General features: G+C 46.3%; 1 protein-coding gene and 1 long non-coding RNA gene across 5 annotated transcripts in view; one reads left to right on the top strand and one right to left on the bottom strand.

Moving 5' to 3' along the window:
• The window catches only part of ULK4 (unc-51 like kinase 4), a 1561547-nt gene that overhangs the window by 1382902 nt on the left and 160205 nt on the right, over window positions 1-18440 (bottom strand). For all 4 annotated transcript variants that reach the window (XM_063922404.1, XM_063922401.1, XM_063922403.1 and 1 more), the window contains one exon: window positions 8554-8614. In XM_063922404.1, coding sequence (XP_063778474.1) covers window positions 8554-8614 — 61 coding nt within the window. The remainder of the gene's footprint in view (window positions 1-8553; window positions 8615-18440) is intronic.
• LOC134927644 (uncharacterized) overlaps window positions 1-18440 on the top strand; it is a 61187-nt gene that overhangs the window by 31859 nt on the left and 10888 nt on the right. The gene's annotated exons all lie outside the window — the stretch shown is intronic.

Raw genomic sequence — 18440 nt, 5'->3', positions numbered from 1 at the left:
AGGGATATAGTGCCAATAATTTTTTAGAAATTAGCAGTTTTCTGTCGGGGGTAACCCACGCTTCATCACACACTTCATTCAATTCATCTGATTCAGGAAAAACTACGGGTAGTTTTTTCATACCCCACATAATACCCCTTTTTGTGGTACTTGCAGTATCAGAGATGTGCAAAACCTCCTTCATTGCCGTGATCATGTAACGTGTGGCCCTACTGGAAAATACGTTTGTTTCTTCACCGTCGACACTGGAGTCAGTGTCTGTGTCTGGGTCCGTGTCGACCCACTGAGGTAATGGGCGTTTAATAGCCCCTGACGGTGTTTGAGACGCCTGGACAGGCACTAACTGAGCTGCCGGCTGTCTCATGTCGTCAACAGTTTTCTGTAACGTGCCGACACTGTCACGTAATTCCTTAATTACGGCCATCCATTCAGGTGTCGACTCCCTAGGGGGTGACATCACCATTATAGGCAATTGCTCCGCCTCCACATCATTTTCCTCCTCATACATGTCGACACACACGTACCGACACCCAGCACACACACAGGGAATGCTCTGATAGAGGACAGGACCCACTTAGCCCTTTGGGGAGACAGAGGGAGAGTTTGCCAGCACACACCAGAGCGCTATATATGTATAGGGACAACCTTACAATAAGTGTCTATCCCTTATAGCTGCTTATATATGTTATTTTGCCAAATAAGTGCCCCCCTCTCTTTTTTACCCTGTTTCTGTAGTTGCAGGATGCAGGGGAGATTCTGGGAGCCTTCCTACCAGCGGAGCTGTGTGGGAAAAATGGCGCTGTGTGCTGAGGAGATAGGCCCCGCCCCCTTCACGGCGGGCTCTTCTCCCGCTTTTTTCTGGAAAACTGGCAGGGGTTAAATACATCCATATAGCCCAGGAGCTATATGTGATGTATTTTTCGCCAACTAAGGTAAATTCATTGCTTCCCAGGACGCCCCCCCCCCAGCGTCCTGCACCCTCAGTGACCGGAGTGTGAAGTGTGCTGAGAGCAATGGCGCACAGCTGCAGTGCTGTGCGCTACCTTATGAAGACAGGAAAGTCTTCTGCCGCCGATTTATGGACCTTTTCTTGCTTCAGCATCTGTAAGGGGGCCGGCGGCGCGGCTCCGGGACCCATCCATGGCTGGGCCTGTGATCGTCCCTCTGGAGCTAATGTCCAGTAGCCTAAGAAACCCAATCCACTCTGCACGCAGGTGAGTTCGTTTCTCTCCCCTAAGTCCCTCGATGCAGTGAGCCTGTTGCCAGCAGGTCTCACTGAAAATAAAAAACCTATTTAAACTTTTACTCTAAGCAGCTCAGGAGAGCCACCTAGATTGCACCCTTCTCGTTCGGGCACAAAATCTAACTGAGGCTTGGAGGAGGGTCATAGGGGGAGGAGCCAGTGCACACCAGCTAGTCCTAAAGCTTTTACTTTGTGCCCAGTCTCCTGCGGAGCCGCTATTCCCCATGGTCCTTTCAGAGTCCCCAGCATCCACTAGGACGTTAGAGAAACTATATACAAGTCTTGCAGAAGTAGTCCGCACTTGGGACGGGCGCCCAGCATCCTCTACGGACGAGAAAAAGATTTACAGGTAGGTTTAAAATCTTATTTTCTCTTACGTCCTAGAGGATGCTGGGGACTCCGTAAGGACCATGGGCATTATACCAAAGGGAGGGAGAGTGCGGATGACTCTGCAGCACCGATTGAGCAAACAGGAGGTCCTCCTCAGCCAGGGTATCAAACTTATAGAACTTTGCAAAGGTGTTTGAACCCGACCAAGTAGCAGCTCGGCATAGTTGTAGTGCCGAGACCCCTCGGGCAGCCGCCCAAGACGAGCCCACCTTCCTAGTGGAATGGGCCTTGACCGATTTTGGTAACAGCAATCCAGCCGTAGAATGCGCCTGCTGAATCGTGTTACAGAGCCAGCGAGCAATAGTCTGCTTTGAAGCAGGGGCACCATCCTTGTTGGCTGCATATAGGACAAACAGTGCTTCTGTTTTTCTGACTCTAGCCGTTCTGGCCACATAAATTTTCAAAGCCCTGACTACATCAAGGGACTCTGAATCCTCCAAGTCTTGCGTAGCCACAGGCACCACAATAGGTTGGTTCATATGAAAAGATGACACCACCTTAGGCAAGAATCGAGGACGGGTCCGCAATTCCGCTCTATCCATATGGAAAACCAGATAGGGGCTTTTATGAGACAAAGCCGCCAACTCTGACACTCGCCTAGCCGAAGCCAAGGCCAATAACATGACCACCTTCCAAGTGAGATATTTTAACTCCACCGTTTAAAGTGGTTCAAACCAGTGCGACTTAAGGAAACTCAACACCACGTTAAAGGTCCCAAGGCGCCACCGGAGGTATAAAAGGAGGCTGAATATGCAGCACTCCCTTCACAAAAGTCTGTACTTCTTGAAGAGAAGCCAATTCTTTTTGAAAGAAAATGGATAAGGCTGAAATCTGAACCTTAATGGAGCCTAATTTTAGGCCCAAATTCACTCCAGTCTGTAGGAAGTGAAGGAAACGGCCCAGATGGAATTCTTCCGTAGGAGCATTCCTGGCCTCACACCAAGAAACATATTTTCGCCATATACGGTGATAATGTTTAGCTGTCACGTCCTTCCTAGCCTTTATCAGCGTAGGAATGACCTCATCCGGAATGCCTTTTTCCGCTAGGATCCTGCGTTCAACCGCCATGCCGTCAAACGCAGCCACGGTAAGTCTTGGAACAGACAGGGCCCATGTTGCAACAGGTACTGTCGTAGAGGAAGAGGCCACGGATCTTCTGTGAGCATTTCCAGCAGATCCGGATACCAGGTCCTTCGTGGCCAATCTGGAACAATAAGAATTGTTCTCACTCCTCTTTTTCTTATTATTCTAACCACCTTGGGTATGAGAGGAAGAGGAGGAAACACATAGACCGACTGGAACACCCACGGTGTCACCAGGGCGTCTACAGCTACCGCCTGAGGGTCTTTTGATCTGGCGTAATACCGCTGCAGCTTTTTGTTGAAGCGGGATGCCATCATGTCTATCTGGGGCAATCCCCACTGACTTGCAATCTGTGCGAAGACTTCCTGATGAAGTCCCCACTCTCCTGGATGCAGGTCGTGTCTGCTGAGGAAGTCTGCATCCCAGTTGTCCACTCCCGGAATGAACACTGCTGACAGTGCGCTTACATGATTTTCCGCCCAGCGAAGAATCCTGGCGGCTTCCGCCATTGCCACTCTGCTCCTTGTACCGCCCTGGCGGTTTACATGAGCCACTGCGGTGATGTTGTCTGACTGGATCAGAACTGGTCGGTCGCGCAGTAAGGTCTCCGCTTGACGTAGGGCGTTGTATATGGCCCTCAGTTCCAGGATGTTGATGTGAAGACAAGTCTCTTGACTTGACCACAGACCTTGGAAGTTTCTTCCCTGCGTGACTGCTCCCCAACCTCGGAGGCTCGCGTCCGTGGTCACCAGGATCCAGTCCTGAATGCCGAACCTGCGTCCCTCTAGAAGGTGAGCACTCTGCAGCAACCACAGGAGAGATACCCTGGCTCTGGGGAACAGGGTGATCAACCGATGCATTTCTAGATGTGACCCGGACCACTTGTCCAATAGGTCCCATTGGAAAGTCCTCGCATGGAACCTGCGAAGGGAATGGCTTCATATGATGCCACCATCTTTCCCAGGACTCGAATGCAGTGGTGCACTGACACCTGTTTTGGCTTCAATAAGTTCCTGACTAGAGTCATGAGTTCCTGAGCTTTTTCTATCGGAAGATAAACCTTTTTCTGGTCTGTATCCAGAATCAAGCCCAAGAAAGTCAGACGAGTCGTAGGAACCAACTGCGACTTCGGGATATTGAGAATCCAGCCGTGTTGCTGTAACACCTTCAGTGAAAGTGACACACTGTTCAGTAACTGCTCTCTTGATCTCGCTTTTATGAGGAGATCGTCCAAGTACGGGATAATTGTGACACCTTGCTTGCGCAGGAGCACCATCATTTCCGCCATTACCTTGGTGAAAATTCTCGGGGCCGTGGAAAGCCCAAACGGTAACGTCTGAAATTGGTAATGACAATCCTGTACCGCAAATCTCAGGTATGCCTGATGAGGTGGACAAATGGGAACATGAAGGTATGCATCTTTTATGTCCAGAGATACCATAAACCCCCCCCCCCCCCCTTCCAGGCTGGCGATGACCGCTCTGAGCGATTACATCTTGAACTTGAACCTCTTCAAGTATATGTTCAGGGATTTTAAATTTAAAATGGGTCTGACCAAACCGTCCGGTTTCGGGACCACAAATAGGGTTGAGTAATATCCCCTCCCTTGTTGAAGCAGGGGAACCTTGACCACCACCTGTTGAAGATACAATTTGTGAATTGCATTTAACACTATCTCCCTTTCCGGGGGAGAAGCTGGTAGGGCCGATTTGAAAAACCGGCGAGGAGGCACCTCTTCGAATTCCAGCTTGTAACCCTGGAATACAATTTCTATTGCCCAGGGATCCACCTGTGAGTGAACCCAGATGTGGCTGAAAAGTCGAAGACACGCCCCCACTGGGGCGGACTCCTGTAGCGGAGCCCCAGCGTCATGCGGTGGATTTTGTAGAGGCCGGGGAGGACTTCTGTTCCTGGGAACTAGCTGTGTTATGCAGCTTTTTTCCTCTGCCCTTACCTCTGGCAAGAAAGGACGCACCTCGTGTTTCTTTGTGATCGAAAGGACTGCATTTGATAATGTGGTGCTTTCTTAGGCTGTGAGGGAATATAAGGTAGAAAATTTGATTTACAAGCTGTAGCTGTGGAGACCAGGTCCGAGAGACCTTCCCCAAACAATTCCTCACCCTTGTAAGGTAAAACCTCCATATGCCTCTTTGAGTTGGCATCACCTGTCCATTGCCGGGTCCATAGGACACGTCTAGCAGAAATGGACATCGCGTTGATTCTAGAACCCAGTAGACTAATGTCTCTTTGAGCATCTCTCATATATAAGACCGCATCTTTTATATGTCCCAGGGTCAATAAAATGGTATCCTTATCTAGGGTCTCAATATCCGCTGATAATGTATCTGTCCATGCTGCTACCGCGCTACAAACCCAGGCCGACGCAATCGCCGGTCTGAGTAAGGTACCAGAATGTGTGTAAATGGACTTCAAGATGACCTCCTGCTTGCGGTCAGCAGGGTCCCTGAGGGTAGCCGTATCTTGGGATGGCAACGCTACCTTTTTGGATAAGCGTGTTAATGCCTTATCCACCTTAGGGGAGGATTCCCACCGTATCCTGTCCGTTGGCGGGAAAGGATACGCCATAAGAATCCTTTTGGGAATCTGCAGGTTTTTGTCTGTAGATTCCCAAGCTTTTTCACATAATTCATTCAACTCATGTGAGGGAGGAAAGGTTACCTCAGGTTTCTTCCCCTTATACATGTGTACCCTCGTGTCAGGGACAGGGGGTTCCTCTGTGATATGCAAAACATCTTTTATTGCAATGATCATATATCGAATACATTTAGCCACTTTTGGCTGCAATTTTGCATCACCGTAGTCGATACTGGAGTCAGAGTCCGTGTCGGTATCTGTGTCTACAATTTTGGATAGTGGGCGCTTTTGAGACCCCGAAAGTCCCTGCGACATAGGGACAGACATGGGTTGACTCCCTGGCTGTTCCCTAGCTTCAGCTTTGTCTAATCTTTTGTGCAATAAATTTACATTAGCACTTAAAACCTTCCACATATCCATCCAGTAAGGTGTTGTCGACGGAGACACCACACTCATTCTCTCCTCCTCCTCCCCCTGAAAGCCTTCTACCTCAGACATGTCGACACACGCGTACCGACGCACCACATACTCAGGGAATCCTCTTATCTGAAGACAGTTCCCCCACAAGGCCCTTTGGAGAGACAGAGAGAGAGTATGCCAGCACACACCCAGCGCCATATGACCCAGGAAAAAACACTATATAAATATATGTTTCCCCAGTAGAGTTGTTTGTACATGTATAAATGCGCCAAATTATGTGCCCCCCCTTCTTCAAAACCCTCTTTCACCGTGGTTAAGCAGGGGAGAGTCCGGGGAGCTTCCTCTCAGCGCTGTGCTGTGGAGAAAATGGCACTGGTGAGTGCCGAGGGAGAAGCTCCGCCCCCTCGGCGGCGGGGTTCTGTCCCGCTCAAATATACTGAAACTGGCGGGGGCTCATATATATATATATATATATATATATATATATACACAGTGCCCAACTGTATATATGTCTATTTTTGCAAGAAAGAGGTTTATATGCTGCCCAGGGCGCCCCCCCCCCCCCCTGCACCCTTACAGTGACTGCCGTGTGTGAGGTGTATGGGAGCAATGGCGCACAGCTTCACCGCTGTGCGTTACCTCAGTGAAGATCATGAAGACTTCTGCCGCCTTTGAAGTCTTCTTTTCTTCTCATGCTCACCTGGTTTCTATCTTCCGGCTCTGTGAGGGGGACAGCGGCGCGGCTCTGGGACGGACGGCGAGGGTGAGACCTGCGTACCGATCTCTCTGGAGCTAATGGTGTCCAGTAGCCTAAGAAGCAGAGCCTTGAAACTCACAGAAGTAGGTCTGCTTCTCTCCCCTCAGTCCCTCGATGCAGATAAAGGTCCTGCTAAAGACCGAAACGCGTTGAACAAATGGTACTGTGAGTAGTTTTGGACGATCAGAATTGGATCCATTTTTATCCTGTTATTTTTATTCTGCTGCTCATCATATTTTTATGAAGAAAAAATGTTCTGTTTTTTGGATGTACTTGGAAAATAAATCCTCTGTTTTAATCAAACAAAGAGGAATCTTTTCCTGTTTTTTTATCGTGTATCCGGTGTTGAATAAACTTCCTGTGACCGTGGATAAAGATACCATGATAGGAGTCTAATATCTACATATTCAGTGAGTTGTGGTACGCATTCTTTTGATGATAGAAAATCCAAAAGATACCTTTATGTATATGTTCCAACTACAAATTGTGTAAGTTGGGGTACGCATCTGACAGATTCAAAGTTCTTAAAAGATACCTTTATGTGATTTATCATCATTTCACCATTGTGAGTTTTGGGTACGCTTTCGAGATCTAGGCTCCAATACTTTGAAGAGATTTATTTAATTGAAAGATACCTTTATGGGTTTCCACTCACTTGTCTCTGTGTGAGTGGGGTACGCCCTTTTATTTTCTTGAGTTGTGGAAATAATCAAATTGGTGCAAAATTGTCCTACACATCTTTCCTTTGATCTTGTTTTTTATGAACATCGGGGACACCATATGGTTCTATGAGAGGAGGAAGAACAAATCAGAGAAACCCCTGAGTTGCCAATACGAAGGACATGTCGTTTCCTCAGTAACAAAAGGGATGTATTCCATTTAATTAATAATCTTTGCGCCCTGTACATAGACAGATACCACCCCATTCTTTTGACCTCGATGCAGGGAGTCTGTTGCCAGCAGGCTCCCTGAAAATAAAAAACCTAACAAAATACTTTCTGACAGGAAACTCAGGAGAGCTCCCTGTAATGCACCCAGTCTCCTCTGGGCACAGTAGTAAACTGAGGTCTGGAGGAGGGGCATAGAGGGAGGAGCCAGTGCACACCCATACCTAAAGTCTTTCTTAAAGTGCCCATGTCTCCGTCTATCCCCATGGTCCTTACGGAGTCCCCAGCATCCTCTAGGACGTAAGAGAAATGTCTAAATTAGTGTTTATGTGAAATTAGAAAGTTTCAAAACGTAACTGTGTGGTGAGATGGCAGTTCTTGAAAAAGAACGGAGAAAGAGCTACCATATGATGCCAAATACAGGACCTCCAATGTAAACACACACAAGTTGTTAATAAACGGACTGAGTAGCTGGATCATTCAAAACATGTGAGAGAACTTACAAAAGTTAATTCAAGCTTTGGAGAGTAAGCTAACCACTATTGTGAAGACTATACTAGAGAACAATATGGCAGCTCCGGTATAACAGTATCGACGGAATGTAATGCAGTCTGAGATCACCGGAGGTGCGGAATGACTGCCTATCTCGGACGTTTTTTTAAAGGGGTAATCACTTATAAGGCCAGCTCCCGCACATCTGCCGATCTCGGACTTCTTAACATCACACAGAATGTGTTTATTGTTCCCAAGAAACTGTCAAAGGTAACGGTTTAATAAAAGATCCTGCATTAGCAGATGGTTCTGTTGGAGAGTGCCTACAAAAGGAAACAATAGAAACTGTACAAAAAAATGGACAGTCATAAAAGTTACTAGCTCATTGCTGTTCAGAGGTCTGAGTTTTATTGTTGAAGTACATTTTGTACACAAAGACACATTGCAATGACTGTACGGTTATTATAAGAGTGAGTTCCACTAGTATAACATATATATGAGAATAAATATACTGTAGGGTCATCTTTTTGTTTCACTTCAATACAATTAATTTGTATTATGATTCCTTCGATGTACAAAGCTGCATAACACATTGGGGTCATATAAATAATAATAATGGGCTGTATTTGGCTGGTCAGCAATGTCACATAGTAAAATACACAGTTAAATGAAATGACAATTATTACCTGAATGTGCAGGAAAGCCAAGTGTTTTCCCATCAAATCTTACTGGAGATGGCTTCATTATCTAAAAAGATAATTAAAACGTTTTTAAGTTAATGTTACGGAGTCTCAAAACAAAAACAGACGGGTTTATGGTAATATTTTTTTTATTTCTAAGTTTCATTTACCATAAAAGCCCCAAAACATAACTACGGAAAGGTGTGACAATCAACAACTGCTCAACGCCATCTAGTGGCCATGGCACGCAAAACACTTGAATTGCCCCCATAGAGGTGAGGAGCAGTGTTAGCTTTTCATTTATATTATAATGTTGCTACGAACGGGGCGAGACAAGTTAATTTCAGCTCACCCAAACGGGTGTTTTCACTCTCGCGCCTATTACTTTAGTCGGGGGGGTGATAACATTTGAATTCCCCTCAAGTGTTTATATATCTATAAACATATGTGTCATCATACATTGTTGCTGCTGTCCCACCAACCTGCCACTTGCTGTCCAGTGACACTGCTAGCATCAGGTTTTTTCCACATCTTTTCCCCCCGAAAATGCATCTTAGACGCAACATGACATGACTGTGATGCACCAGGAGACTGTGCTGATTAATTTGATATGCAACACTTGCATATCTGTGTGCGACTGAGTCTCTGAATCTGTATATGAAGTGCTACAATGTAGCGGCCATGTTCATTTTCCATATCAAGTTCCACAATGCCCCGTATAGACACAGTCGCTGCATGGGGCATTGAGGCTAGATGTATGAGGACACATATGTATAAAAATATAAATACAGTGTATATAACTCACAATGCAGGTCATCACTTGCAGTGAAGCGCGTCCATATTGTTTTATAGTCCTGGACAGCTTATATCCAAATACTGTATTCTGTACATGTACAGTACAATGTGACTTGTGTATACTGTTCTACTTCACTTACATGTCACTTAATTTAAATTGTATGTTTCTTTTAATTCTGGAAAAATCTCAATAAAAAGTAATTGCTTTAAAGAAGAAAAAAAAACTTGTAACAAGAGAAGTTCTTATTGCTTCTTTATTCAAAAGCAAAATCCAAAAGTCTGCTGTATATTAAAGTAAAAACTATAATAAATACAAACATGTTTTATATATAATATTGTTATACCTTAGAAAAATGGCAGTTGCATACAATAAACAAAAAGGGCATCATCAATTCTAAAATAAGTAGTTATGGTAGACATCCCAATGTTATCCTGTGGATGCTGTGGTAAATGCGGTAGCGTCAGCGGAATGGCACCAATCGATCAAAAGCTTTCGGCCTCCCAGAGTGCAACGGGTCAGTCTCCTATACCCCCGCCTCCTGGCATAGACAATTCAGTTATTTTCCACAGCTCAAGGCAGGAGCATCATAGAGAGCCCTAATCAGGCGAGAAGAACACATATACACACCCTTCTGTACAAGAAGGAAGAGGTTAGTAAGTGTAAGGATCCTCAAATCAGGTGCGTCAGGGTGGGATCCCTGTGGATACAGTGGACTTAGGAGAAAGAGTTATAGACGGCAAGTCTACCATAACTGCTTATTTCTCCTGCAGGGTCCACAGGTTATCCACAGGATAACACTGGGATGTCCCAAAGCAAATATAGTGGAGGTGACGCTCCTGATTGGACAGGAGAATCCTTTGCCCGAATGCAGCGTCCTGAGAGGCAAAGACATCACAGGCATAACGTCTAATGAATGTGTTAATGGAAGACATGTGGCTGCCTTACATATCTGTTCAGCTGAAACACCACATTGTGCTGCCCATGAAGGACCTACCTTACGAGTAGAGTGAGCAGAGACATTGGGGGTCATTCCGAGTTGATCACTCGCTGCAGATTTTTGCAGCGCAGCGATCAGGTAAAAAAAACGGCAAAACTGCGCATGCACCGCTATGTGCAGGAGCGTTGTACGGGTACAAAAAGGATCAGTGCAGGACGATGGATTTAGCAAAGAATCCATTTGCACAGCCGAATGCAAGGTGATTGACAGAAAGAGGGCGTTTATGGGTGTCAACTGACTGTTTTTTGGGAGTGTTTGGAAAAACGCAGGCATGCACAGGCGTTTGCAGGGCGGGTGTCTGACGTCAATTACGGCACCAAAAGACTGAAGTGATTGCAAGGGCTAAGTAAGTCCAGAGCTACTCTGAAACTGCACAAAATGTTTTTGAAAATACACTCCACCGTGGGCGGCGACTATGCGTTTGCACGGCTGCTAAAAGTAGCTAGCGAGCGATCAACTCGGAATGACCCCCATTAGCCAGAATAGGGAGATCAGCTTGAGAATATCCTTCTAAAATGGTCACACGAAGCCACCTTGACAGTGTCTGTTTGTCAGCAGGCCATTCTCTCTTGTGAAATCCGTAGAGAACGAAGAGCGTGTCTGTCTTTCTGATGGCACTGGTACGATCCGCGTAGCTCCTTAAACCACGGACTACATCCAATGATGCATCTTGCGCAGGAAAGCCAGGACTACAATTTCTTCGTTAAGGTGGAACTTAGAGAACACCTTAGGAAGATATCCAGGTTCTAAGAACTGCTCTATCTTGAAGAAAAATCAAATAAGGAGGGCAACATAATAAGGCCCCTAAGTCTGAAACTCTTCTAGCTGAAGCAATAGCCAGTAGAAAGAGAAATTTAGCTGTCAACCGTTTAAGATCCACTTGCTTCAGTGGTTCAAATGGGGCAACTTGAAGCACCTTTAGGACTAAACTTAGATCCCAAGGAGCTGTAAGAGGAACAAGAGGAAGTTGGATGTGAAGCATTCCTTGGAAAAAAGTGCAAATATCCTGTAAGTTAGCAATTTTCTTTTGAAACCAAACAGTAAATGCTGATACCTGAACTCTCAAGGAAGACCCGTAGACCTTTGTCCATTCCTGCCTGAAGGAATGCTAGGACTCTGGAAACTCTGACAGACCTATGGTGAAGCTTCCTGGCACTGCACCATTGAATATAAACAGGCCATATTCGGAAATAAATGTGAGCAGAGGATGGTTTCCTTGCTCTAAGCATTGTTTGAATTACCGGTTGTGAAAATCCTTTTGCTTTTAGGGTGGAAGTCTCAAGAGTCACGCTGTCAAAAGACAGCCGATACAGGTGCTTGTACTAACAAGGACCCTGAGACAGTAGATTTGGACGTTGAGGCAGTAGAAACGGAGGGGCTAATTCAGAACTGATCGGTGCTGTGCGATCAGGCCTGAACTGCGCATGTGCCGGCGCACGCCAGACAGCCTACGGCTGACTTTAGCTAGCGATTGCCTCTGCCTGATTGAGGCAGAGGCAGTCGCTGGGGGGTGGGACGTCGGCATTAAGCCGCCGTTTAAGGGGCGCAGTCCGGCCAATGCAGGCTTGGCCGGACCGTGCCACGGTGACTGCGTGACGTCACACGCAGCCGCTGCGACCCTGGCAGCAACGAGTAGCTCCTAGCCAGCGCGCAGGAGCTGCGCTGGCAGGGAGCTATTCCTGAAGTACAAAAGCATCGCCGCTGTGCGGTGCTTTTGTAATTCTGCGACAGGGCAGGCACTGACATGCGGGGTGGGCTAGCTCTGTGCTGGGCGTCCCCCCACATGTCAATGTGCATGATCGTAGCTGTGCTAAATATAGCACAGCTACGATCAACTCTGAATCACCCCCAGAGTCTCCACAGACAGCCTCTGCAGATCTGTGTACCAATGTCTTCTGGGCCATGCCGGAGATATTACTATCACGGCGCCCTTTCCTTGTTTGACTTTACGAATCACCCCGGGCAACAGGGCGATTGGTAGAAACACATAGGCCAGATGAAAGTCACATCTCACTGATAAAGCATCCACGAAGGTCGCTTTGGGATCCTTTGTCCTTGACCCGTATGCGGGAACTTTGTTGTTCTGACGAGAGGCCATGAGGTCTACCTCCGGCAGCTCCCACTTGTTTACCAGAATCTGGAAGACCTCTGGGTGTAAAGCCCACTCGTTTGCATGAATGGCGTGTCGACTGAGAAAATCCGCTTCCCAGTTTAGGACTCCAGAAACTAACACTGCGGACAAGGCCGGATGCTGAAGTTCTGCCCTCCTTAACGTGCGGCATACCTCCTTCATTGCCTTTTGGCTTCAAGTTCCTCCCTGATGATTGAGGTACACTACTGCTGTTGCATTGTCCGAGCGAATCTGAACCGGATTTCCTTGCAGTATGTCCTATGCCTTAGTGAGTGTCATATATATGGCCCGAAATTCCAATATATTTATCGGAACGCAATTTTCTACCTTGGTCCACTGCCCCTGGAAGTAACTCTTTTCTGACACTGCTCCCCAGCCCTAAAGACTGGCCTCTGTTGTCAGAATCTCCCACTCAGATCCAAAAGGGTCGCCCTTTGTCCAGATGGGATGTCTGTATCCACCAGACTAACGACCTCCGTACTTACTGACGAAGGACTAAAGTATGAGTTTTTATCGTCTGATGTAGTCCATTCCTTCTGGAAAGAATCAGACGTTGAAGGGGCCTCAAGTGGAATTGAGCATATTCCACCATGTCGAATATTAACACCATATATCCCATCACTCGCATTGCTGCATGAATGTATACTCTTAGACTGTAGTAGCTCCTGAATCCTTGTCTGTATTGTGGATATTTTGTTCAGAGGTAGAAAAACTCTCTGAAGCCTGGAATCCAATAAAGCCCTCAGGTGCGTCATGCTTTGTGACGGAACCAGGGATGACTTTGCCCAATTTATGAGCCAGGCGTGGCTTTGTAAACAGGCTATTGTCAACTGCAGATGGCTCTGGAGAACTTCCTGGGATTGAGCCAGGATTAGTAAATCATCCAGGTATGGGAAAAATTTTATACCCATCACCACCATAATTTTGGTAAATACTCTTGGAGCAGTAGCCAGTCCAAATGTTAGGGCCTGAAACTGAAAGTGTTGCTGGAGGATAGCAAACCTGAGATAGTACTGATGGGACAGTGCTATAGGTACATACAGGTAAGATAATGGAATGCAAGGTCTCCATATGAAAGCGAGGCACCCAAATGAATTTGTTCAGAGCTTTGAGATTGAGAATGGGCTGGTATGACCCATTCGGTTTCTGTACTAGAAACAGGTTGGAATAGAAGCGTTGCCCCTGCTGAGCAGGAGGGATCGGTACCATCACTCCCGATTGTAGCAACATCTGAACTGCCTCCTGTAAAGCCCTGGCCTTCGTTTCCACAGAAGACAGGCTGGTACAAAAAAATCTTTACGGAGGGTGTTTCTTGAAGGCAAACGCATAACCATGAGATATCGCTTCTTGCACCCAGGCATCTGTGGTGGACTGCTGCCAGATCTGTGCAAACAGAAGAAGGTGGCCTCCCATCCTGGGGTCCACCAAGGTGGAGGCACGTGCCATCAGGGTGATGGCTTATCTTCTGGTTTGTAAGACAGACCTTCTGGTAGCCCGATGCTTTTTAGTCTTACCAGACTTATCTGATTGGGACGGTTTGCAGTAAACCTTTCCTATCGCTTTTCCTTGGGTCCGAAAGTACCAAAAAGCTGGAAAATTAGGTAAACTTATAAAAGAAGGAAATTTCACTTTCTTAGAGTCTGCTTCTGACTCCAGAATATTATTTAACACTTTACCAAAAATAATATCTCCAGAAAAAGGCAAAGACTCTAGCACCTTTTGAAAGTCAGCCTTCCATGTACGTAGCCAGACTGCACTGCGTGCTGCTACTGCTGAGGCTGATGCCTGAGAAGCTACTATACTCATATCCAAAGCTGCTTATTAAATAAAGACATCTGCTTGTTTAATATGTGCAATATAGGACTTTTTTCTCTAGACGCCAATAAAAGGTAGTCTTGCAGTGCATCAGCCCAGGCCGTCACTGCTTTCGCCATCCAAGCTGAAGCCATTGCCGGCCTAACAACTGCTCATGATAAGGAAAAAACATATTTAGAAAACAATCTTTCTATGCAATACATCATTTAATGATGTTGAAGGCAGAATTAATGTAGATTTACGCACCAATTGAATGACATGCATATCTACCTTAGGATCAACCTCCCTTTTCAAACAATCCCCAGCCAGAAGAGGATAATGAGAATTACATTGTTTCGGAATTCTGAACTTTTTACCGGGTGTAACCCAAGCCTCTTGCATGATTTCCGTCAACTGTCCTGACTCTGGAAATTCAGCTCTGACGGTTTTTGGACGTTTAAACAGAGGTGCCTTGGATTTTAACACAGGCTCTGCTGCCTCCTCTAAGGATAGACTAGCTTTCAAAGCATTAATTAGCACAGGTACATCTACTGAGCTGGGACCTTCATCCATGTCTCTGTATGCAGACTCAGAATGTGAAGTGTCCCCTTCTGAAACATGTGTAGACTGAAGATGTTGTTTCATATCTGTGTGATTTAATTTCCACAGGTCTTTCAGCCTGGTTTAGTTGAAAGGATGCAGATTCCTGTACTGGGTGTGATAAGACCCAGGGGGACTGTTGCATGTAAGGGTTAACTGGGTAACCTATTCCTGGTATGGGAGCTGGCATTATCCGCTTAGCTATACTGGATAATGTTTGTGCAAATAAAGCCCATGGGGGTTCTGAATGAACCTGTGCCTGCCTTGGATTATTAAGGAGGCTTTGATAAAAGCTATACCAGTTTGCACATAATCCATTTTGTACCAGATCTTGAGCGGTTAACCCTGCTTTGCATGACAAACATGATATCAATGTTGGTGCTGCTGTGGAGAGTGTTTCCTCCTCACCCTTGCCTCTCTTAGACATGGTAAACAAATCACAAACCTGTATGGTGTTCAATACACAATTTGTGACCATATTCACTTTAAGCTTGCTAAAGTGATATTCAATCCGATCTCCCCCTGCCTTGCACCAACATTGAGGATCGGTATATACAAAGACAGCAGAACTGACGGAAATATAGCATAGTATAGAAAAGGTCAGCAGCCGTACTAGCAATCAGTCACAAGTTATATATGAGTATAATAAGCAATATGAGCATATATTCAACTACAGATACATTTCAGGTATGTAGGAAAAACAAATTACTGCATTGTCTTATATAGGACTTTTAACGTATTCAGTCCCACACCGAAAGATACAGAATTAACAGTTTATCAGACTCGTATGCATCAGGCACTTAACCAGCTACTCGTACCCCAATGGTAGACAGAGACTTTGCTGTCTCACCTGCCTCAGGAGAGCGGGATACAGGGAGACTTAACCCCACTTCCAGGATCGATCAATACGTTATCCAACGCTGAGTGGATTCAGACGCAAATAGTGAACACGTTATCAGTGAGCACAGACGCCCAAGTGTACACAAACGCACTAGTGACACAGCTGCCTATACTGCGACTTGGTCAGTTAGATATCTAGCGTCTCAGACGGACACGGGAAATCAGTTCATGATGGGAAACTGGTCATGAACCGGGGGGAGGGACAACCAGGGGAGCGTCTTACCCCCCACTGCTGACATTAACCCCACGGATCGTGACCTCACACTAACCCCTGGAGCCTATGATCCCTGAGGCCTAGCGCTGGTGCACGCTGGGTGGCAGCTGCGTCAGCGTCTGTTCGGTAGTCTCCTCCCGAAAACAGTGCAGCTGTGTCTCGCGTCTCCCCCGTAAGTGGAATAGACGCCTTACCTTCTCCCCGTGCTCCGGCCACAGCCTGGTAACATCAGCTGGATTTGCTAGTACATCCACATAGACGCCTGCCGAAACAGTCTGTACACATGGGTAAGCTTTGTCGCGACCCGGCGGAGAGTTGTTGGAGCGACTCCAAGGTGCGTATATGACGCTTTTAAGAAAGATCGCTCAAAAGAATAAGGCTATCAAAATAAAATAATAAAAAAAGCTTATGGCTGTAAAAAACCAGCAGCCCCAAGACCATGATCCAGCTCCTGCCACACAAAACAAAAAACTGAATTGCCTGAGCCAGGAGGCGAGGATATAGGAGACTGGCCCGTGGCATTCTGGGAGGCCGAAAGCTTTTGATAGATTGGTGCCATTCCGCTGACGCTACCTCATATCCCAATGTTATCCTGTGGATAATCTGTGGACCCTGCAGGAGAAAGTACAAAATAATCATCACAGTCAATTAATGCAGTGATTCTCAAACTTTCTTGAATCACCGCGCCTGAGATTAACAGCTTTTTTTTCACAGCACCCCTAGGCCAAAAGTGACTGCAAAAATTATTAAATGAAGTAACACGTTTATAAACAGTACGTCCCCCCTAGGTTCAGTTATGTGGTGGTGGTGGCGGTGGACAGGGTAGCGCTTCTGTTTGTCCGTGTATTTTATGACTTGCAGTCACCAGCTCTGGTTTTGCCCATCACATTTTTTTTTTCACAGCACGGCCACCAACTTGCAGTCACCAGCTCTGGTTTTGCCCATCACATTTTTTTTTTCACAGCACGGCCACCAACTTGTGACATTACTACAAGTGCCCCACAGCACCCAGTTTGGGAACCACTGACTTAATGTGAAAAAATTCTCGTATAATGAACAAGGCACAGTGCAGTCAGTAGTAATACTGCAAGAAATTACATCTACATATGGTTTTTATTCTAGGGGATTTATTTATGAAGCATTGGGTTTTAGAACCTGGCACTACTTATTGTGTTAATGCCCAAAATTTAAAAGGGTAATACTTTTACTAGCAAGACACAGCAAGTAAAAATAAGAATTTACTTACCGATAATTCTATTTCTCGTAGTCCGTAGTGGATGCTGGGAATTCCGTAAGGACCATGGGGAATAGCGGCTCCGCAGGAGACTGGGCACAAAAGTAAAGCTTTAGGACTACCTGGTGTGCACTGGCTCCTCCCCCTATGACCCTCCTCCAAGCCTCAGTTAGGATACTGTGCCCGGACGAGCGTACACAATAAGGAAGGATTTTGAATCCCGGGTAAGACTCATACCAGCCACACCAATCACACCGTACAACCTGTGATCTGAACCCAGTTAACAGCATGATAACAGCGGAGCCTCTGAAAAGATGGCTCACAACAACAAAAAGCCGATTTTTGTAACAGCAACTATGTACAAGTATTGCAGACAATCCGCACTTGGGATGGGCGCCCAGCATCCACTACGGACTCTGAGAAATAGAATTATCGGTAAGTAAATTCTTATTTTCTCTGACGTCCTAGTGGATGCTGGGAACTCCGTAAGGACCATGGGGATTATACCAAAGCTCCCAAACGGGCGGGAGAGTGCGGATGACTCTGCAGCACCGAATGAGAGAACTCCAGGTCCTCCTCAGCCAGGGTATCAAATTTGTAGAATTTAGCAAACGTGTTTGCCCCTGACCAAGTAGCTGCTCGGCAAAGTTGTAAAGCCGAGACCCCTCGGGCAGCCGCCCAAGATGAGCCCACCTTCCTTGTGGAATGGGCTTTTACAGATTTAGGCTGTGGCAGGCCTGCCACAGAATGTGCAAGCTGAATTGTACTACAAATCCAACGAGCAATAGTCTGCTTAGAAGCAGGAGCACCCAGCTTGTTGGGTGCATACAGGATAAACAGCGAGTCAGATTTTCTGACTCCAGCCATCCTGGAAACATATATTTTCAGGGCCCTGACTACATCCAGCAACTTGGAGTCCTCCAAGTCCCTAGTAGCCGCAGGTACCACAATAGGCTGGTTCAGGTGAAACGCTGAAACAACCTTAGGGAGAAATTGAGGACGAGTCCTCAATTCTGCCCTGTCCGTATGAAAAATTAGGTAAGGGCTTTTATAGGATAAAGCCGCCAATTCTGACACACGCCTGGCCGAAGCCAGGGCCAACAGCATTACCACTTTCCATGTGAGATATTTTAAGTCCACAGTGGTGAGTGGTTCAAACCAATGTGATTTTAGGAACCCCAAAACTACATTAAGATCCCAAGGTGCCACTGGAGGCACAAAAGGAGG

The sequence above is a fragment of the Pseudophryne corroboree genome, chromosome 5 (genome assembly GCF_028390025.1).
Source record: "Pseudophryne corroboree isolate aPseCor3 chromosome 5, aPseCor3.hap2, whole genome shotgun sequence".
Classification (NCBI taxonomy): domain Eukaryota; kingdom Metazoa; phylum Chordata; class Amphibia; order Anura; family Myobatrachidae; genus Pseudophryne; species Pseudophryne corroboree.
Note: the sequence above shows the minus strand (reverse complement) of the source record. Positions and strands in the feature narration are given on the sequence as shown.